The following is a 22,644-nucleotide window of genomic DNA, read 5'->3' as shown; positions in this document are numbered from 1 at the left end:
TTTTTTTGTGTGTTGCAGGAGCAAGAGAAGAAAGCCAAGAAGAAGACCGGAGGCAACACAGAAACCGAGGCTGAGGAAGTTCCCGAAGCTTCTGAGGCAGAGAAGGAAGAATCTGAAGCTCTGGTGCAGGAGGAGAAACCGCAGAAGGAAAAAGTCTTAAAAGAGAAACCGATAAGGAACAGGATCCGCAGTAGAGGAGGACCAGAAACACTCCCGAGAGCGATCCTTAAGCGTAAGAAGTCGACTAACTACTGGGTTTATGCTGCTCCAGCTGCTCTTGCGGTACTGATGCTTCTCGTCTTGGGTTACTACTACGTTCTCTAGATGGAATGGTGTGGTTAAGCGAGGCTGCGTTGTTGTAGTTTGGAATACTTAAAAACTGGGATTTTGCCTTCTTGACTCTTTAAAAACTCATAAGACTATGCATCTCATTTACATACGAGTAGAGACTCTTTTTAGTACTTCTACATTGTCGTTTTCTCTTCTGTTGTTGAGGCTTTAACTTTGAAGGAAGAAGACAGTTTTTGTTACATTTTATAGTTGTCATTATGTTATGCTCTAGTTTTGATATTTCTTTTTCTCTCTTTACTCTTTGCAAGGGCGTTACTGATAGAATTCCCACGATTAAATCTGTGGTTGTTCTTTTAGTACAGAAGATTTAGTTTCTGGTTATACACTTTTCGTTTGTTCTCTCTCCAAGCTTTTTGCTTCTTGTTCCACCTTTGGGGAACAATCTTGTTCCACCGTTGCTTCCGAAATCGTTCTCTCCCTTTTAGCCAGTCGGAGTACTCCTTACCGGGCTCACATACTATGAAATCTGCCAACTCCTCTACATCGGATTTTTTCAGCTTATCTTTTCCGGCCATACACCACAAAAAGCTCTCCCCATTGCAGCTTTCCTCTTCAACACTAACTCCTGAATCTGGACCACTCTCTGGATCTTTAGCTTCAGACATCTTCCTGCACAACCATGGAGTTACATGTAGTAGTTCGGTTAGAGATCTCATGAACGGATATATCATCCACTATGAAAGAGAAACTCAATAGGAATTTGCTGGTTTATACATACCCCAAGTACAAAGTTCGGATTTTGTGAAACTTCAAAGCAACAGCCCCGCTTTGTTTCCTACCTACCGAAGTCTGTACCATATAATCATTGATCCATTTAGAAAAGCGCAGAATTTAGAATATGTGCAAAGAGTTATCAGTTGTTGTTACCTCCTCAGCTTTACCAGAAGCTGTCAAGTTTTCAAAACCACTGGATGGCATCGAACATGATGGATTTTCTGAGTGACAAACTGAATTCCCAAGTGCTTCCAAGTCACCCCCTTCTAGGATAAATAATTACATAGATATCACCATTCCAAAAACGGAATCCTTCACTAGAAAGTCAAGCTTGAGGGACAAGCTTACAGACAGTAAGCCTGAAAAATGCGTAAGCATCCACTTAGATTTCACATGACTGTGAGGAAGAGATTCCATTCTATCGCGTAGGAAACTTTGACCGGGCAATTGAACCTTGAACTGTTCAAAACGTTGAACAATATCCATCAGGGCCTTGTATTTCTTGCAAGCTTGAACATTACCTACGGCTTCAGGTCGATGCAAGTTCCAATTCCTGAGAACTCGAATCGCTTGCAACATCGAACAACTCATCAACTTTAGTATGGATGCAAGCAGACATAAATTTTCCATACTAGATGCGTAGTATTTTTGCAACGCAGAGTCCATGACATCATCAGAACTAGCTCTAAGTATCACACAACCAATAATTGATAAGGTCTGAGACAACATCTTTTCTGAGCAGGAGCTATCAAATATGCATAAGCTTTCCTTTGCGTATGCAACAGAACACGCGACCAGCTCATTGCTTTCTCTCTTGGCATTACTAATTTGATATGCACCCAATGAATCAGTTAGTTTCAGTGTAACATCGTTTACTTTCTCCAGTGTTGAGGGCAAAAGATGATGTTCAAAAGCCACTGGAGATTTATTCATCGGAACACCAAACTTCCCGGGTGAGGCATCCTCACTCTTACACATGATGCTTGTATACAAACCCACAGACTTTTCAAATGCATCAATATAGAGATTAATACGGTGAAGGTCTAATCCCTCAACACAAATACCGATGGCGCCAGAAACTAGTAAAACAACATGGGCATGGATGAAACTTGGTGCAGAAAACATAAACAGGTTTAGTAGCAAGGACGCAGCAGCACTCAAGCTTAACTGAGAAGCTCTAACTGCATTGAGTTGTTTCCAGTATAATCTCTCAACACACATTTCATTCAATTTTGCATCAGATGTTGAGATGATAAAATGAGCAGCAACCATTTCCATTTCCACCACACTGGCCCTATGATGCTTAGGGAACAGTCTACATGAGGAGGACGAGGACGCAGAATCGACGAGGAACAGCAGATCATTGATTGACTTATTCACCAAAATCTCATCCATAAAAACCTATTCAGAACATATAAAGCCAATGAAAACATAACATTATCTTAAGGATTTTTACTTCAACTTAGAAATTTCTTGGTAAAAAAGGTAAAGTGATCCAAAAAAAAGTTTCAAGACTTACCTCAATCCATGTACAAAGAAGTGTATGGCGGGGATCTAACAATCCGTCATGGGTGAATACAAAAGAACAATCCTCATTACTTGCACGAACCAATCCACTGAGAATTAAGTGAACTGTTTTGGCTTTCTCAAGAACCAGCTCTGGTTTGGACATAAGCAAAGCCATGATCTTCATACAACATCTTAAGAAGAGAGTAGCTAACCGAATACTTTCTTCAGTGGGACAACAAGTCTCAGCCTTTCGTTTGAATAAAGTGGAGAACAGGATTTCAAAATTCCTGTCAAGTTCCCTGAACAAAACATCTGAGAGGTAACAAACATCCTCGAAACTGATCCTTTCCACTTGCTCACCACTGAGCTTGATATTCCAACAATGTGAGGCGATGTCACAATTCTCCGAATTCGTTGGTTGGGTTAACGAGGAATGACCCAGAAGGTACAATAGATGTTCCAAAATTGGCTTATGAGAAACCTGGAGACCAAAATAGGAAAACCACAGAAACCCTAAATTGATTCACGCCGTTATAAAAATCATTACTTTTGAGAACGAAACTATTTCTCGACAAATTTTTAGTGAAATACTCAGAAACTATGCATTGCCCAGTAAAATCCGAGACTGGTTAATTCGATTGTATTCGAAATTGGGCAAAAATTGCAGAAACATCGTACCTGAGAGGACGTAATTGCTGAAGCAATGTGTCGGAATAAGTTGACGGGCTCCTCGGGTAAATTCGGAGCTTGGGTATTCTTATTCTTACGGTTCCGCTTGGCCGTCATCGCCGGAAGAGAAGAGAAGAGGCTGCTAGAAAAGTAGAAACTGCGAGTTTCTCGATTTCAGGGACTTTGTTGTATGTATGGCGGGAAACTACAAAGCACGCGTCGTTTTTGTGCGATCGAAACGACACGCAGTTTATTTAGAAAAAAAAAGAGAGAGAGAGGGGGGATATGTTTGTTTTGGTTAACAGAAAGACTGACTAATGGGCAACACTGACTTAGCGTTATGAACTTTTTATCTCACTACCCTGCAAGTTTTATGGATTTGACTTGCTTGGTTATTGCTTTTGTTTGTGAACAGTCTTTTTAAGTTTTGTTATATCCATGGCTACATTGGTATTAGAAGGAGAGAACATGACACAGAATGTTGAATGGAATTATCACTTTTTTTTTGGTTAGATCAGACCTGTCAAAAAGCTCTTTTTAAGACAATAGAAGTTCTGGTTTCCTTGCATTTCATCAATTTTTAACACTTTTGTCCTAGATTTGTGAATCCTTACCAATTACCATCCTCCATAGACCATAGATAGAATAGCACATTGATCAAGAATTTCATTAGGTTGCGAGTCTTGTAAGCAGATCCATATTTATCCTTTGGGCTAGTTTTATAGTTTTGTTCTCCTAGGCAGAGAATCTGGACAAAAAAGTAATATGACTTTTGCTCCATGATATTTGTTTTTTGTTATTTTCACACACAGTTGAACATGTTTGACAGGAATTGGTGCTTGGTGGGTCTGAGAGAGGACATTGTGCATCAATTGTCACTGTGCCCAATTGTAAACACTTGGACGATTCGTAGCATACTCCACGTGTCTCCGTCTGTGTGGGGCCTATAGTCACGATGATACAATGGCTAGTAGTCACGTGTACCCTCTAGTAGCCTTGCAACTTAGCTATCGCCTTTAATATCTTTGGTCTCACTCACAATAACAACACTTTGGTTCCTGTTCCTCGCTTTGTCTTCTTTTCGTGTCAATGACTCATGAAATATATCTAATTTCACGTCTCTTTTTTTTTTTTGTTCCAAGAACAGAACCAAAGTATTGCAAGTTTGTAACGTTCAAAATGGGAGAATCGCCACATAGACGAATGCAATTTTTTGTTTTGTTTAGAGTGATAAATTGATTGAAAAGTATAGTCAATGCTTTTAAAAACGTACAGAACGCTCTGAATCGCTTCGGTTTGTAGATACAATGAATGCAAAACTAGTGTAGGTCAATAAAAAAAAAAAACTAGTGTAGGTCCATATATAGTTTTCTACTACCGACAGGGAAGAAAATGAGCAAAACATTCAATTGGTAAAAGAAGTGAAAAGTGAAAATACACAGCAAGACTTGTAAAGATATCGTCAAGGTCATAAAGTCGAAAATAAAGAACTTTCTTGCATGGGTGATATTGACATAAAGAAAAGCATCACAAATAAAAAAAGAGAAACACCACCATATGTCTTTCCCTTACGTGGAGCTTTGGTAGGTAAATGAATTAAATGATCAAAAAGAACTTTCTTGCATTAGCCTCTGAATAGTAAACGCATTGAACTATATACGCAGATATCCATCTATGCAACTCTAAATTTTTAGACGAACTTAAACCACATTAAACTTTACTATTTCGTTAGACCCACTAGCTTTTTACTTAGAGATTTTAATAATCTTTGAGATTTTTATGTTTACTTTTGGAAATAAACAGTTCTAGAAATTAAACAGAAACGTAAGATTTGAGTTTCAAGTCTAATCTTCTACACTCACAAGTAAATGCAATTAATATATGTATCACATAATAGATATAACTTCTAATTAGAGCTATCATGTTTTAGAACGCAGTGTCTATTATTATTAATAAACTAAACAACAATCCAAGTATCAACTATACTCAATAATACGGAATTACACAGGTAACCAAAAAAAAAAACAAAGTAGAAACTAAAATGACACAAGAACAAATAATCGAATCCGACATGAAACAAGTCTCCAACTGTGTTCTTAAGCTGACATGATAAAGATGGTTAAAACCAAACTAAATACTATAGTAGTAGTAATCGACATAACGGTCATACCATTCGCCGACGATTTTTTCTGCCCTGGAGCTCCCGCCGGTGTACTGATATCACCGGAAGCCGACGGACCATCTCCCGAGGGACCCATCGCCGAACCATCTCCCGACGGACCCATCGCCGAACCTGACGGCGAGTTTGCTGAAGGGGAATCGGACGGCGGAAGAGAAGTAGAGTCTCCCGGAGCCAAAGATGGAGAAACGGCAGGTGAGTTTGAAACAGGGGATGAAGATTCTGGTGCCATTGGTCCTGGTGGTGAAGTCATCGGAGCAGAAGACGGGGGAACAGTGGAAGAAGATTTTGGAGCCATTGGTGCCGGTGGTGAAGTCATTGGGGCAGAAGATGGGGGAACAGTGGAAGAAGATTTAGGTGCCATTGGTGCCGGTGGTGAAGTCATCGGAGCAGAGGATGGGGAAACAGGGGAAGAGGATTTAGGTGGTGCCGGCGGAGAAGTCGTCGGAGAAACAGGGGAACCTGATTTAGGTGCCATTGATCCAGGAGGAGAAGTCGTCGGGGAAACAGGGGAGGAAGATTTAGGCGAGTGGGCTCCTCCAGGGGGAGTAGTAGATCCCGGAGGAGAACTTCCCGGTGCGGCAGCGTGAGGAGGCTGAGCCGTAGATGGAGTCCTGGGAGATATGACAACGACAGAAAGCTTTTGTCCCTTCTTACAGTTGTCTTCATTGCCACTGATGAAGTAAAAGGGACCATAACGATCAAGCGAGATCTCAGAGTCTCCATCGTCTACTCTCTTGATCGGGTTCTTTGTATTACATCCGTCGTAATCAGCCTTGTTCACCTCTAGCACCGAGTCAGCTCCCTTAGCGTAGCTAAAATCTGCAAGAAACAGAACGAGTTTCAGACAAAAGTACACTCAAGTTATAATGAAATGACACAAACGTGTAAGAGAATGAGAGAAAGAGAGAGAGAGATATATACAGAGAGTGTCGTGAATAAGGAAACGGTTTTTGCCAGACCAAGATTCGTAGTTTTCAGGTGGGTTTGTAACCCACGCGCCGCTGCCTCCAACACTAAACTTCCGAGCGTCGGAGATTGTAAAGAAGGCAGAGAGAGAGAGGAGGATGGTGAAGAAGAAAGAAAGGCTTTTCATTTTTAGAAAGGTCATGATGGGTTTCAAGAAGCTACGAGAGAGTTATTTTTCTTCTAAGAAGATAAGAGACAAATGAGTTTGTGTGTATGCATTATATAGAGATGAAGGGGTTTTGAATGGTGGAGATCAAATGAGAAGAGAGAGGTTAAAGGGGAAGTGAAGCTTTTCTAGTCTTTATGATAGAGAGAGGTCAGTTTTTATGGGGTTTAATACGTGTTAGAAATTGAATCTTGTATCTCTACTCGTTTCCCTCATGAAAAGAAGAGATCGCTTCTTCGTATCTGCCGACGTGTTTAATGTATTCTTTTTGGGATTTGAAGTTATGTGAAGTTTTTGTCCCCGGATAAAACGCGTTAAAGAGCTATTGATTTGTGTGGTAAGAATCGGATTCAACGAATCATATGCCATTTTCCATTATATCATGAGAGAATACCAAAAAGTTTTACATTTGCATCTGGTTTTTCATTACAAATTCACTTGATTATTTTTCTCTTTTCCCTGTTTTAAAGAAATGAAACCGTATACACTCCAAACTCCATGTAAGGTTTTGATCATGTATGTTAAGTTTGGGCAAAAGTTCATGTAAACGTGTGCGATCTTTAAAAATATTTCATTGTTTTGTATGGATACTATAAATCCATGTATCATTCATTCATCTTTCCTGTTTTAATCACATCTACATTAGTACATATTTGTCTCCTACGTATTTTTCCACGTAAGAAACTTGCGAACTCTGAATGTCTAGTAGATCCAATCATACAAACCCCAAAAATACGACACTTGCTACATTTTGAATTTATGGACTGGGCTTAGGTTTGGGCCCTGTATTTCCTTTCTTGGAGTTAGTGATTAGAAGACTACAGTCTTATTTTATTTTTATTTTTATTTTCTCTTCTTTGCATACTTAGCATTAATCACAATTTAGTACAAGAATCAGCCTTTGCTCCTGTCGCTTTGGGTTGGGGACACGTGAGAAGCAAAATTACAAGCCACGTATTATTCTTCCGACACTAACTCGATCTTCAAAGTACTTTACTCGGTGTGTCCTATATACATTAGAGCGAGAGGCTCCATATGTTGTTGTCTTGTTGATACGAGAGAGTAAAAAATGGCAGCGATGTTTTTAGCAAAGAGAGGAGCCATAAACATATATAGAGCTTCTTCGTTACACAAGGATTACAGCAACAGTTCTTGATCAGTAGCTGATAAAGTCATTACCATTATTACTAACTCTCGTTACTTCGTATCCCAAGTACGTTCTTTGAACTCGTTGAAGATAGATTGATGCATACAAAGATCGTTGAGGTATTATTATATCACTTGATTCTTCGAAAACTTTTTGCAGGGGAACAACAGAGAGAATCCGAATNGTGAGCAGCATAAACTTATCAGAGTAATATCAGCTCAAGTGATTAAACAAAACAAACAAATTCATATCTAAACGTTTTCAGCATTCTGTGACTGTAGACAAGTTGCAGAACCACAAATGCTGCCACCATGGTTCCTATCTTCAATTAGCAAAAACCAGGAACGNTAAGGCGCCGAATGTGACGTTGAGTCATGCCACGGATACAGCCAAAGATGGATTGAAACGAGCCACAGATGCAGCCATCAAGAAGAGTGGAGATGCAGGCAAGCCAAAGAGTGTAGAGAATAAAGGAGGAGATGATGATCAGCAGAGTGTAGCTGTGGGTGAAATGGAACTGTCAAAGGCCAAAATCAGTCATCAGGATGACAATGTAATAAACTTTGTTATAAGATTATCAATTCCTAATGTAATGGGATTTTGGTCTAAACCGTATGATATGTGTTTATTTTTGTATAAAACCATATGTTATCTTTATTATCATTTGCCAATAACAATTTATCAGTTACCTATATAAAAATTTAAGTACTCATCATTCATAAACTTTCCCTTTATTTCTTTCTTACAGTTTGTAATCTTTGTTTTGCTTTTAGATGATTTTTAACATTCACACTTTCTTAATCTACCATCTAGCTACTATTGTTGTCTGCCTCTGTCTGAGTTTCAAAGTCACCAGACACTACATCTCATGATTACCAAAACTGTAGATGAATCGCATAAACAAAATTCAAAGCTCTCGTGGATACGGTTTATCTTCCTCGAGATGGTTTCTTGGATGGCGTGAGCTTCCTGAACCCAGCATGCAATATCATAACTACAACGAGACACAAGAGAAAGCATCAAAGGTCATCGCCAGCCATACAAAGCTAAATCACACTTGACCATTGCTTAGTTAAGTTACCTGAATAACTGACGGCAAGAGCAGAGAAAAGAGCCATTTGGACATTCAAAAACGTGAGAAGAACTGCAGTCCCTGCAAGTAGGAGAAGCAAAGAAACGAGTCAAGGTTCATTCTACAATATAATCAATCACCGTTTACAGTTTCAGTTCAAAACATTCTAGATAGTTTCTCTAGACTACTACAGTGAGCAGCATAAACTTATCAGAGTAATATCAGCTCAAGTGATTAAACAAAACAAACAAATTCATATCTAAACGTTTTCAGCATTCTGTGACTGTAGACAAGTTGCAGAACCACAAATGCTGCCACCATGGTTCCTATCTTCAATTAGCAAAAACCAGGAACAAAATCAATCGAAAGACTCACCACACTGACCAATACCGATTGAGAACTTCCTCATGGAAGGGTGACGATCAAACTTCCATCTATCACTGCAGTATTTGAAAAGCTCCCAAAGTGCTAAGCTTGCTAACAATCCCACCAATGCAAGTGGCATCTGATACCTACAAGCACCAAAAAAAATCAACACTTTAATTCCAAACCCAATTTCAAGATTCATACTTTAACCTCTAAAAATCTAAAGGTTTAGCCTTTATCCAATTAAAAGAGTAAATAGAACCATACAGTGCACAAGCGAAGAAGACGATGAAGAGGGTAGCGTAATTCCTAGCGAATCGTTTGATATTCTCATGAACTCTCATCCTCGCTTGCTGAGAAGACGACGGGAACGAATAAGAGTCGCAATTGCCAAAGAAACCGGTGGTCCACGGTGGCGTATCTCCGGAAAAGTCATCGGCGGAGAGCTTGGAGAAAGGGTTGATAGTCAGAAGAGAAGAAACAGTGACGAGCCGAGACAAGAGAGAAGCGAAGAAACCACCGGTAATGGAGGAAACGACATCGTCGGAGGCAGAGGAAGTTGCGGCAGCCGAGGTTGATACGGGTGCAGAGGAGGAAGCGGCGGCGGCTGCAGCGGATGTGCGGTGATCGAGGAGCTCGAGATAACCGGAGTCTCGGAGCCAAGATTCGAAAGCAGGATCGGGTACGCTTAGAGAAAGAGGGTTAGGAGAGAAAGCCATTATCCTTCCTTGTTGTTGTCGTCGCTTAGATTATCCCCACCGTAGTCTCTTCTCCTCGGTCTTCCCAAAAAAAACCAATTGTTACAAAATTGCAACTAGTAATCCAAAACATCTTCATAATTGCTAAATTTGTACACTAAAAATAAATTCCTCCTAATTTAACATTTTGGTTAAGTGAATATACTTGTAATACTCTTTCCAACTTAATAATGATAGATGTTAAAAAAAAAAAACTATAATGGTATATAGTATGATGGTTTGTGTTAATATTTGTTAGTTGTATAACTGCAAATTCAACTCTGCTTATCACATGTGTAATTTAAATAGGTATGGGGCAAAGACTAATTTTTAAGTACTCCTGTAAACAAATAAAACAAAAATATTAGTTTATGAGATTTATTGGAATCTAAATAACAGAAAATTATTTATTAAATCCTGTAATTTAAAAGGTAAATTTAAAAGTCCATTCGACATCTTTCATTGCCTACTAGTGGAGACGATTTGTACGGAATGGAGTATGTTTTGGACAGAGCCTTATAAGAGATGTCACTCTGATGATGATCAGCCGATCGTGATACAAGACCTACCTCAATTTAGTTCTTGTGTTAGGAATGAACGAAGTATTATAGGGAAGTTGCTGTGTCCAGAAAATCAGAAGATGTCAAGCATGATCATGAGATGCCAAGAATGTGGCGTGTCTAAAACCGTACGCGGGACATTGCTTTACCTAATGATAGGTTTCAATTCATATTTGATTTTGAAACAGATCTATCCACGGTTCTGGACACGGGCGCATGGACTTTTAATGATTGGAGTGTCACTCTTGAAAGATGGGTGGAGAAGCCACCAAAAGACTATTTGAAGGTTTTGCCGATATGGATCCGGTTACGAAACATCCCGGTGAACTATAACACAGCAAATACGATCAAGGAAATTGCGGGGCGTATTGGTCGAGTTATACATGTGGCATTTGATCCGTTAAAGCCTTTGAGCAAGGGTTACGTCAGGGTTAGAGTTTTATTTGATGTAAGTAGGCCTTTGAAGAACTCCAGGGAACTGCAGCTACCATCAGGAGAAAATGTTGCTGTTGGAATTGAGTATGAAAGGATTCGACGTAGATGTTACCAGTGTCAGAGGCTTACACATGATAAAGAGAGGTGTCCTTTTAATCCTGTGAACCGGAAAGTACTTGTTACGGGAGGACTTCAAGGTGCTTCTCTGGTTCTGAGTCGGCTAGTCCCAAAGATTAGCAAGGATGATCCCTTGTTTGGTGTGTTGACAGATGCGGATGTTGGTATTGATCCAATCTCAGGTAAACCAAAGATAGCTAAACCTGTGTTAGATGAGATGCGCCAGTATCTTTCGGTGACTGATCTGCAGTTAAAGAAAATCCACATAGAAAGAGTAAGACAATCTGTTTGGAATCTGGCTGATGATATTGATGGCCAACAAAGATTCCTGCGCCTTGAGGCACCACCACAACTTATTACAAATGTGGATAAAGGGAAGGGGTTGATTTTTGATTTCGAAGGTGTGTCTGCTGTTGATTATGGAGAAGCTCACTCTGATCCAGGGTTGAGGTCAGAACGTGTTTTGGATCGCCTGGCACGTCCAACTCATTCTTCGTCTGCGTCGTGTGCCACAACACCATTGTTCGGGTTAAAATCTACGAAAGTAAGAGATAATTTCTCTGCTGGTGCTACCGGATCTACACCTAAACAAGTGAAGAAGAGACGACGACCCAGTCAGTGGAAGCGTAAGGCCCAAGCAATTCAGAATAGACATGTGTCCTTTTTAGATTCTTATGAAGGGATATCTTCAAAACGGAAAGCTGCGGATGAGGCTTTGATATCATCTAAGCTTGCCAAGCGAGGTGTTGAAACGGTGGTTCCGCGAGAGGAACCACCGATGCAGCTATAAGTTTTATGAGCTGGAATTGTCAAGGATTGGGGGCACCTTGACAATTCCCACCTTACGGGAGATGCGGCGTACACATTTCCCGGATTTTTTGTTCCTCCTGGAGACATAAAACTCCAGTCAGTATGTTGTGAACTTACAAAAGTCTTTAGGTTATGAGAATGCCCACATAGTCGATCCAGTGGGTTTAAGTGGTGGACTGGCTCTTTTTTGGAAGTCAGCGTATACAGTTCAAGTCCTTATTTCAGATACAAGAATCATTGATGTGAAGATTACATTTGGATCAGCTAGCTTATATGCCTCTTGTGTGTATGGGGATCCGGTTTATCAACAGAGGCAAGTAGTATGGGATCATCTCATCTCAATTGGTGCAACAAGAGATGATCCCTGGTTGGTCTTGGGTGATCTTGATGAAATGGTGGATAACAGTGAGAAGCTAGGGGGACCAACACGGTCAGAGTTGTCATTCTATCCTTTCAGGAATATGATTTCTGACTGTCGACTACGGGAGGTTCCGAGTATTGGTAACAAGTATTCATGGGCTAGGGAGCGTAACAAGATGTGGATCCAGTGCTGCTTGGATAGAGCCTTGGGCAATGCAGCATGGTTTCACCTCTTCCCGCGAGTCTAGGCAGAATTTATGGAGCGAATTGGTTCTGATCATAGACCAGTGTTTCTGCGATTTGTTAGTGAAGAAGATTCACATAGAGGACGCTTTATGTTTCAGAAACGGTGGACATCTAAACCGGAGATTGCTCAGATAGTGAAAGATGGCTGGACTAAAGGTGATGCGAGGAGTTCACAAACAGTCCTAAGTCGAATTGCTGACTACAGGAAGGCCATCTCAAGCTGGAAAAACTCTACTCAACAAAATTCTAAGAAGAATATTGACTTATTTCGACTTCAGCTGGATAATGAGAGTGCTAAGTTACAACCGGATCTTCATTTACTGAAAAATCTACGGTGGGAACTAGCAGAGATTACAGAGCAGAGGAGTTGTTCTGGAAGCAACAAAGTCGAGAGAAGTGGATGCAGGAGGGCAATCGTAATACTCGTTTTTTTCATGGGAGTGTTCAACGAAGACGTGTGCAAAACAGGATCCTATCGTTACTAGATCAGAATGGCGTTGAACAATTCAGAGAGGGTTCTAAGGGAGAGGTAGCGGTGGGCTATTTTCGGAAAATGTTTACTACTTCTAACCCTGAAGCTATTGCGGAAGCTCTTGATGGAATGAATCCTCGTGTTACACCTCAAATGAATGATGAACTATCTAATATGCCTTCTAGTGCAGAGATCAAGAATGCAATCTTTAGCATCATAGGAGATAAAACACCAGGTGCTGATGGGATGATAGGTCACTTTTTTTCAGGAGTATTGAGACATTGTTGGCGCTCAAGTGGTAGAGAAGGTGCAACAATTTTTCGAATCTGGTTCTCTTCCATCTGAATGGAACTATACACAGATTTGTCTGATCCCTAAAAAGCCTAATCCTTTGAAAATGACTGATTTGCGGCCAATCAGCTTATGTTCGGTGCTCCACAAGATTGTCTCCAAAGTTTTATGTAATCGACTAAAGCGTTTTCTCCCCACTATCGTATGTGATACACGAGGTGCCTTTGTCTCGGGTCGCCTGATCTCAGACAATATCCTTATTGCCCATGAGATGATTCATGCTCTTAGAACCAACCCTCAATGTGATGAAGATTTCATGGCGATCAAGACTGATATGTCTAAAGCCTATGATCGTGTGGAATGGAGGTTTCTTGAAGAGTTGTTGATTCGTTTGGGGTTTCACATTAGATGGGTGCAGTGGATAATGAGTTATGTCACCTCGGTCACATATTCGGTTTTATTAAATGGTGCTTCTTATGGTTACATTAAATCAGAGCAAGGGATTAGGCAGGGGACCCACTTTCACCATTCTTCTTCATCCTTTGTTCAGAGGCTTTGGTGCATATAATGAACATAGCTGAGCTGGAGGGTCGTGTTACAGGAATGAAACTTTCCTCTTCCTGTCCTTCGATCCAACATCTTCTCTTTGCTGATGATAGCTTGTTCTTATGTCAAGCTAACTTTCGAGAGTGCTCAGAGTTCTTAAAGTGTCTTAAACTATATGGTGATGCATCAGGACAAGAAATAAATTTCCAGAAGTCTGCAATCACCTTTGGTAAGAGGTTGGATCCTTATATGCGTCATTTTCTTCTTATGTTTACTAGTATTGAGCAAGAAGGTGGAATAGGGAAATACTTGGGATTACCAGAGTGTTTCAGTGGTTCGAAAAGAGATCTATTGTAGTTCATCAGTGATAGCCTAAAATTGAGACTCAGTGGATGGTATGAGAAGACATTATCTTTGGGTGGCAAAGAAGGTTTGCTCAAGTTTGTGGCTATGGCACTTCCGGTATATGATATGTCTTGCTTCCGTTTAACGAAGCATCAATGTCAGCAACTTACAAGTGCGATGTGTCAGTTTTGGTGGAATGCAAGCGAGGACAACCATAAGATGCACTGGGTCTCCTGGGATAAAGTGTGTCAATCAAAAGAACGTGGAGACTTGGGATTTCGTGATATTGGTCGGTTCAACCAGGCTTTGTTAGCAAAACAAGGATGGAGAATCCTCCATTCTCCGCATTCTTTAGTGGCTAGAGTATATAAGGCGAAATACTTTGTGGATGTCCCCTTTTTGGACGCAAGGATTGGATATAGACCATCATATGCTTGGTGGAGCATTTTGTTTGGCCATGAACTATTAGCACGAGGGGTCATGAAATCTCATGGCAGTGGCCAGAAGACTAATGTGTGGCTGGACAAGTGGGTTTTTGATGATATGCCAAGAAGACATTTCAATAAGGAGACGACGATTGATTTAAACCTCAAGGTATCGTCTCTAATCACCATTGATGGAGCATGGGATGCACAACGTCTTCAGGACTTGTTTCCACCATGTGAGATACCTAGAATAAGGTCCTTTCCACCGACATCAAATCTTTGTGATCGCTATGTTTGGGCTTTTACTAAAAATGGCCAATACACTGTTAAAAGTGGGAACTGGTTGCTAGCTCGGGAGAATGATCTTTTGAACCCACTGTCCACTGATATGACTAGGGTGAACAAGGTTAAACAATGTATCTGGGATATTGCCACTGAGCCTAAAATTCGACTCTTTTTATGGAGAGCCTTATCGCAGGCATTAGCGGTTGCAAAGTGTATGAGAAGTCATGGTATTTCGGTTAACCCCCTTTGTCCGGTTTGTCATGTTGCAGATGAGACAATCAACAATGTTTTATTTCGATGTACTCTGGCGAATGGGGTTTGGTCCGTCACTGGTCTTCCTATCGCTTCTCAGGGTTTCTCACATTCGGTTGTTGACAATATATGCCTAGTACTACAATTTATGCAGCAGCCTGGACTTGGTGAGGTTGTACGACAAGCTATTCCTTGGATTTTATGGGGGATATGGAAAGCACGGAATGCTATTATCTTTGCGCAACGGAATCAGGATTCTCATGTGATTGTGGCAATGGCGCTTGAAGAAGCTGAAGAATGGCTGCGACAACAAACCTTAATATCTCAGGTTGCCTCTAGAGAAGCTAGCAGACATGGCCTCACTATCCACCATTGGGTTTGTCCCCCTCCTGGTAAGCTTAAGTGTAATATTCATGCAGCTTGGGGGAAGGAGACATGGTACTGTGGCGGTGCTTGGATATTAAGGGATCACAATGGAGAAGTCTTATATCATGCGCGAGATGCTTTTCTTCTGCGGACTAATAGGATTTCTGCTGAACTTAGTTGCCTTCTGTGGTGTCTCCAAAGCCTCACTGATCTTCATTATACGACCTGTGAAGTCTGGACGGACTGCCAGGCGGTGGTGACGGCTTTAGAGTCCCCAAACAATTGGCCAAAGTATCGTTCGGAGCTGAATAAGATCACAAATGCAATACGGGTGATGGGGGAGGTTGTAATTATACTCTCTTCACCGAAAGCCAACTCGTTGGCCAGGGCGATTGCATCTAGTGTTACAAGAGAGGTTCGACTTACATCTTACCTTGCGTCAGGAGGCCCAGCTTGGTTGCAAAATCAGATTGCGCAAGAACGGTGAAGTTTAGGAACAGAGATTTGTTCGGGTCTGCTCTGTTTTTCTTGTTCTGTTTTATGGCTGTTCTTTTGTCGTTTTGATGGTTTGTACTTGAACCTTTATCTATATTCTATTATAACAAGCGTTAAAAAAAAAAAAAAGATATCTACTTTTTTATTAATATGCAAATCAATATATGAATATCAAATAAATAGCAATACTGTAGAGTTAAAGATAAATTAGTTAAATGACTATACAATGTATCAAATAACTAGTGATTTTAAAATATGTTTATAGAATAATATATTAAAATACATGTCTAAAAATGTGATGACTAATTGATTTACTAGATTATTCTACTAATAGTATATGATAATAAATTTTCTTACTTTTAGTGAAAAGATGTTCACAAAAGAAAGCAATTTAAAAGGTATTATTAATTAATTGGGAAACAAATCATCATCAAAACTCAAAAGTGAATGTAATCTAAAAAAAAAGGAAACATATACTAATTTTTTTAATTATTATCCCTCACCCTGCCAAAAGATATTAAGCTTCTTAATTGGTGTTTATAAAAATAAAATAAAAAATGAAAAAGCTTCTTAATTATAAATAAGAAGAAAGACAAGACTATTCTTCTCATAGTTTTTACTTCATTTCTAGAACTAAAATGGGGAGGCCACGATTGCTTGTAGTGTCGATGTCTCTTCCGGTTACTGCAAAGAGGGTTGGAGAAGAGTCATGGTCTTTCACGATGAGTCCTGGTGGTCTTGTTAGTGCTCTTCTAGGTAAGAAGATACAAAATTTGGTAGTGATATTAATCAATTAAAGACAAGAAAACAGTTTTATATAATATATTAATTTGTGGTTATCTCTTAAAAGGTTTGAAAGAGTTTGAGACCAAATGGATTGGATGGCCTGGAGTAGATGTTCATGATGCGGTTGGGAAAAAGACGCTCTCCGTTGCCCTAGCTGAAAAGGTACGTATACAGTTTTCGAAATCTCGTAACGTCGTATATAGTCATGTTTTGTTTTGTTACTATGAATTAGATCCCGAAACACATAGACTTAATTAATTACGGATCATGCAACCGTTACGTAAAATTAAATATGCAGTATTTAAAGAGAGCTAGTCATGTAGAAATCGATCTTTGATGACCTTTGTGTTTTTCATTTGCATAGAAAATAATAATAAAAGATCTGCTCATTTTAATATAAAATATTTATATTAGAGAACCTTTAATTCGTTATATGATTTAAAGTGTTGGTTTGGTTTGCAGGGATGTATCCCAGTGTTTTTGGAAGAAGTGTGTGATCAATACTACAATGGCTACTGCAACAATATTCTGTGGCCGATATTTCACTACATGGGAACGCCACCAGAATATCGCAACGATGCAACCATAACATACCAGTCACAGTATGATGCATACAAGAAAGCGAATCAAATCTTTTTTGATGTCGTAAAAGAGCACTATGAAGATGGAGATGTCATTTGGTGCCATGATTATCATGTTATGCTTCTTCCTCAGTATCTAAAGGAATACAACAGTAAGATGAAAGTTGGGTGGTTTCTCCATACACCATTCCCTTCCTCCGAGATGTACAAAACGTTGCCCTCGCGAGCTGACCTGCTTCGCTCTGTTCTTACTGCTGATTTAGTCGGGTGAGTAATATATCTTTTACTTTGAATAGTGTAGTAATCATTTTAGATCTTATCTCATAACTTTCTTTTGTGTGATTATATAGTTTCCATACCTATGACTTTGCAAGACATTTCGTGAATGCATGCATGTGTATTCTTGGGATCGAAGCAACATCCGAAGGAGTTGTGGATCAGGGCAAATTCACTCGAGTAGCTGTTGTAATGACCCATCTTTAACTCTCTTAAGATTGAGTATATGCTATGATTTAATCTTAATCAACTCTTTATGTAATTAATTCATCATTTTTCTTTGGATTTTAGTTTCCAATTGGGATAGAACCTGAGAGGTTTATAAACACAAGTGCACTCTCTGAGGTCATACAATACATGGAGAAGTTTAAAAACGATTTTGGTGGTAGAAAGGTAGATATATCTATATACTTTCTATGATTTTTGATGTTTAAATTGGTGGAAAAGATCTAACATTGTTAATTTTGTTGACAGTTGATATTAGGTGTAGATCGTCTCGATACGATCAAAGGGATTCCACAAAAATATCAGGCATTTGAGAAATTTTTAGAGGAAAATGAAGATTGGCGTGGTAAAGTCATGTTACTTCAGATTGCAGTGCCAACAAGAAATGGTATTGGTGAATGTAAGTTTTTCTATCTCTTCTTCTTCTTCTTCTTCTTCTTCTTCTTCTTCTTCTTCTTCTTCTTTAAATAAGCTACTATATGCATCAATTTCTTAGATTGTGTTTGTTTCCCATACTCCTATTTTTCAGATCAAAAGATCAAAGACCAATGTCATGGTCTTGTTGGACGAATCAATGGTCGTTTTGGTTCTATCTCAGCTGTGCCAATAATTCATCTGGTTTGTTATTTATTTTCTTTTATATATGTTGTTGTCACGAGTTACATTTTCCTTCTGACTAATAAATTATACTAATAAATATTTCATATATCTATCAGGATCGTTCTATTGACTTTAATCAGTTATGCGCACTTTATGCCATCACAGGTAATTGTTAAGTTACTTGTGATGATTTGGTTCCATACTTTAATCATATATATACATATGAGATTTGGCCTCACAAATTGTAAAGGTAGATTGCTAACAAACAAGTTTATTATATTCTTTCTTATTTCTTCAGATGTATTACTTGTAACATCTTTGAGAGATGGGATGAACCTTGTGAGTTCTGAATTTGTTGCCTGCCAAAAAGCAGAAAAAGGGGTTCTCATTCTAAGTGAGGTAATTGAATACACATATAGTTATATATTGATGTCAATAATATTCAAAAGTAATTAATTTACATTTGTATGAGGTTCACAGTTTGCAGGTGCTGGACAGTCACTTGGTGCTGGAGCTCTTCTTGTGAATCCTTGGAACATTAAAGAAGTCTCTACTGCCATTAAAGAAGCTCTAAATATGTCACCTGAAGAAAAGGAGAGAAAACATAAAATCAATTTTCAATATGTGAGAACTCATTCTACTCAGCAGTGGGCAGATGATTTCATGAAGTATGGGGAAATCAAAACATTAATTCTCTTAATCTCTATTTTGTGGTTTACTTATATTTTTTTTTGTAGATGACTCTTACAAATATTTTTTTGCAGTAAACTTATCGAAATTACAACTAACGCGGAGCTACAAGCTGCAAATGTCCCACATGAACTTCCAGAACATGATGTGATTCAACAATATTCAAAGTCTAACAATAGACTGCTAGTTCTTGTAAGTGTTACATATAAATATCAAGATTGTCTTATAGCTTTTCTTGTTGTCACTTAATTATCTGTGTAACTGTCAAAAACGTCCAGGGATTCTATGGAGCACTCACTCAGCCGATGAAAAATCAAGAGAGAAGAGGCGACGGACTGAATCTTGAGCTGCACCATCAGCTCAAAGAAAGACTAAAAGCATTATGCAGTGATCCAAAAACAACAGTAGTTGTTCTGAGTAGAAGTGAGAAAAACATATTGGATAAGGTATATGTTTCCCTCTCTTCCTTTTAAACTTACTTATCTTTTTGGTTGTGATCTGACACTGTAACTAAGATACGTAGAACTTCGGAGAATATAACATGTGGCTGGCTGCGGAAAATGGAATGTTTCTAAGGCATACAAGTGGAGAGTGGGTGACAAAAATAACAGAACACATGAATTTGGAATGGATTGATGGTGTCAAGGTTAGTAAATCTATATATATTTCAGACCTCACTATTGATAATGATAACTTTACAATCTTCAATCTTTTGTGGTTGTTTTCTGTTTACAGCATGTTTTCAAGTACTTCACTGAAAGAACTCCAGGATCATATTTTGAAACAAGCGAAGCTTCCCTTGTATGGAACTACGAACATGCAGGTGGTTATAATTACATTCCTATAGCTCGCAGAAAATATACATTTCCAGAGCATATAATTGTCAATTATAAATCATCCACTTGCACTTTTTTTCCCCCAACACTTGTTATCTTTGTTTCCTTGATCTTTGTTTTTGTTTGTAGATGCTGAATTTGGGAAAGCTCAAGCAAGAGACATGTTACAACACTTGTGGGCAGGACCGATCTCTAATGCATCAGTGGACGTTGTTCGAGGTGACCAGTCTGTTGAAGTCCATGCAGTTGGTGTTACAAAGGTAAATAAAATACTCTGTTTCTATATATCATCTATACCCAAACGATTCTCATTTTTCTCATATCTGTTTTTTCTATGTTACTTTAGGGAAGTGCAATGGAGCGTATTCTCGGAGACATAGTGCACAATAAGTCAATGACTACACCAATTGATTATGTCTTATGCATTGGTTGTTTCTTGGGAAAAGTAAGCTTCTTATTATGTAACACAATATTGTTGATTATTACTTTCATGCATAAATTAAAAAATCCATCCATGGAATGTAACTGATACAAGGGTTGAATTATGTTACAGGACGAAGACGTTTACACCTTCTTCGAGCCCGAGGTGACCAAGAAAACTAAGTCGTTTCCTTCTTCAGGTGGTGACTCCCCCAAGAAGGTATCATCGACCATTGTTGACCTCAAGGGAGAGAACTACTTCTCCGTAGCTATTGGACAAACGTACACAAAGGCTCGCTATTTCCTTGACTCATCCGATGACGTTGTGCAATTGATCCACAAGCTATGCACACACAACAATGCTTGATTCATCTTCATTATCTCTGTATCGAGAGATGCTTGGCTATATGGCACTTTACAAACTCATCTGCGTCATTATCTCTCTCTTGTTTTTTCTTTCTCTCTATGATCTCTTTTTCTATTTCTTGTTTTGTTTATCTCTTCCCTCTGTTCTTTATTGGATCAGAAACTATTTCCTTACGAATTTTTATTGTGTTGGAAAGCTAACTCACAAAGCAATCAATCGTCACCGTACATCCAAGAAACACATTATTCAAAAGCCAACGTGGAAATAAAGGTACTTCAAGATAGTTTGGTTTATACAAACCTTATTGATCACCCATCCACTGCAACTTAATTAGAAACATAATACAAAAACAATAACCCACCCTGCCCACACACACACTAGGAAACAGAAGCAATTCAAGATGGTTTGGTTTATATCAACCTTACTGATCACCCCCTGATACTTAGAAACATCATAATGTTCCTATCTTTCAGTCATGGTTGGTCCAGACACAAGATCCTTCAATGACTCTATGAAATTATCGACATAACCGGTCATAAGTCCAGGACTAGCTAGTGTCTCCCTCCACTTGGTGTGATTCTTCTTCACCAGATTCCCGATCTCACTGTCGCTTTTCATTACACTATTGACAGCATTGCACAAACTCTCTTTGGAGAACCATCCTATCTCCTCTCGTACAACTTCAACCGAAACCTTGAGCTCGTCAGTCATCAATCTTGCGTTGCGGATATGATCACCCAGCTGTGCCTGTGGCACCAAGACTATCTGACAATCACTCAGCAAGGACTCCCACATTGATCCAAACCCACAATGGCTCACAAAGCACCCGACCGATGGATGAGACAATATCAATGGTTGTTGAACCCATCCTTCCCAAACAACTCCTCTTCCTTTAACCCGCTCCGAGAATCCTTCTGGAAGTGCTTCTTGAACCGTTGATGAGCCTCTAGGTGGTTTAACCACCACAAGAAACGGTGAACCTGTTAGCTCCATTCCTAAGCAGAGTTCTTGGAACTGATCTTTCTCTAAAATGATTTGTGAGCCCAATGCACAGAACACTACTGAGTCCGGTTCATACCCACTTAGCCACTTAACCCATCGTTCCTCTAGCTGTATAGTCTTGTCTGGCTCAGGGAACACTGGACCTGTCACGAGAACCTTTTTTCTGCTATGCTTTTCGATATAGTCGCACAAGTCTCCCTCGATTTCTCTGACTGTTCTTATCGCAATGGCATCACAGTTCAGAAGACTTGTAGTGACTCTTTCAAAGAAGTTTGGTCCGACATCGATTGTAGGATCCGGCTTCTTCATGGTGTAAGCATCTTGTTTACAAAGCAGCACCTTCGTCGAAGGATATCCTGGCGGAGGAACTCCTAACTCACCACCTGGGACAACCATATTGGCTATCGTCGATGCAGACACCACGACGAATTTTACCGTCTTAAGGCCGAAGTCTCTAGATACTTCTGGAATCCAATGAGCAAAGTCAAAGAAGATCAGGTCCGGTTCCACGGCTCGGACCANTTTTTTTTTTTTTTTTTTTTTTTTTTTTTTTTTCTAAAAACCGTTTTTATTAAAAAGAGCCATGATGTAAGTCATACAGATTACAAAGATACTTAAGTGCTAGAAAACGGGGTGCAAAAGATGCACACATACAATCGAATCAACCGCTTCGATTGACTTAAACATAAGATAATGTAAACCACTAGCCACGACTACCTAGTCTCCCACGACCTCTGCCCCTTCCACGACCTCAGTGACTGAGACAGTTGTTGACAATTTGTGCTCTTCTACAATAGTTGGTGAAGCTGTGATTGAATCTCCCGCTGTTAAGAGAGAACCATTAGTAATTGGTACATCAATGCTTGAGATCTGAATAGGAGCAGTAGTCTCATGAGTAACAACTGGAACGAAACTTGGAGCATTTTCACTAACAAGCCCTGCAACCACATCAACAGATGACTCAATAATTGTAGCTA

At 39.4% G+C, this 22,644-nt stretch overlaps 5 protein-coding genes and 1 pseudogene across 6 annotated transcripts in view; 2 read left to right on the top strand and 4 right to left on the bottom strand.

Moving 5' to 3' along the window:
* Positions 1 to 530, top strand: part of LOC104722170 (proton pump-interactor 1-like) — a 9,170-nt gene extending 8,640 nt beyond the window's left edge. Inside the window, exon 11 of the mRNA XM_019231784.1 lies at positions 19 to 530. Within this exon, the coding sequence (XP_019087329.1) occupies positions 19 to 324 (306 nt within the window). The 3' untranslated portion in view covers positions 325 to 530. The remainder of the gene's footprint in view (positions 1 to 18) is intronic.
* LOC104722171 lies at positions 412 to 3,636 on the bottom strand (annotated as a pseudogene).
* LOC104722169 (early nodulin-like protein 2) lies at positions 5,168 to 6,666 on the bottom strand. The gene is made up of 2 exons (XM_010440295.1): positions 6,347 to 6,666; positions 5,168 to 6,244 (listed from the first exon to the last, which is right to left on the bottom strand). Exons 1-2 carry the CDS (start codon positions 6,531 to 6,533, stop codon positions 5,340 to 5,342), a joined length of 1,092 nt encoding a protein of 363 aa, XP_010438597.1. The 5' UTR covers positions 6,534 to 6,666; the 3' UTR covers positions 5,168 to 5,339.
* Positions 8,054 to 9,934, bottom strand: LOC104722168 (PRA1 family protein H). Of its 2 annotated transcripts, XR_757153.2 has the most exons (5): positions 9,410 to 9,934; positions 9,152 to 9,288; positions 8,786 to 8,857; positions 8,581 to 8,698; positions 8,054 to 8,221 (listed from the first exon to the last, which is right to left on the bottom strand). XR_757153.2 is itself a non-coding variant. In XM_010440293.2 (4 exons), the coding sequence occupies exons 1-4, from the start codon at positions 9,859 to 9,861 to the stop codon at positions 8,634 to 8,636; spliced, it is 726 nt and encodes a 241-aa protein (XP_010438595.1). In that variant the 5' UTR covers positions 9,862 to 9,934; the 3' UTR covers positions 8,333 to 8,633. The 2 variants fall into 2 exon arrangements, 1 of the variants encoding a protein (XP_010438595.1); XM_010440293.2 differs by lacking the exon at positions 8,054 to 8,221 and having other exon boundaries at positions 8,333 to 8,698.
* Positions 16,523 to 20,728, top strand: LOC104722167 (probable alpha,alpha-trehalose-phosphate synthase [UDP-forming] 4). The gene is made up of 17 exons (XM_010440292.2): positions 16,523 to 16,640; positions 16,735 to 16,832; positions 17,133 to 17,518; positions 17,602 to 17,716; positions 17,819 to 17,920; positions 18,002 to 18,152; positions 18,282 to 18,370; positions 18,469 to 18,517; positions 18,651 to 18,751; positions 18,833 to 19,020; positions 19,117 to 19,234; positions 19,321 to 19,488; positions 19,566 to 19,688; positions 19,778 to 19,865; positions 20,008 to 20,138; positions 20,225 to 20,323; positions 20,432 to 20,728. Exons 1-17 carry the CDS (start codon positions 16,523 to 16,525, stop codon positions 20,663 to 20,665), a joined length of 2,358 nt encoding a protein of 785 aa, XP_010438594.1. The 3' UTR covers positions 20,666 to 20,728.
* The window catches only part of LOC104727715 (UDP-glycosyltransferase 79B3-like), a 6,301-nt gene continuing 4,769 nt past the window's right edge, over positions 21,113 to 22,644 (bottom strand). Inside the window, exon 3 of the mRNA XM_010446795.2 lies at positions 21,113 to 22,186. Coding sequence (XP_010445097.2) covers positions 21,128 to 22,186 — 1,059 coding nt within the window. The 3' untranslated portion in view covers positions 21,113 to 21,127. The remainder of the gene's footprint in view (positions 22,187 to 22,644) is intronic.

Source organism: Camelina sativa, chromosome 11 (genome assembly GCF_000633955.1).
Source record: "Camelina sativa cultivar DH55 chromosome 11, Cs, whole genome shotgun sequence".
Lineage (NCBI taxonomy): Eukaryota > Viridiplantae > Streptophyta > Magnoliopsida > Brassicales > Brassicaceae > Camelina > Camelina sativa.
The sequence above is the reverse complement of the archived record's forward strand: the minus strand, read 5'-3'. Positions and strand labels throughout refer to the sequence as shown.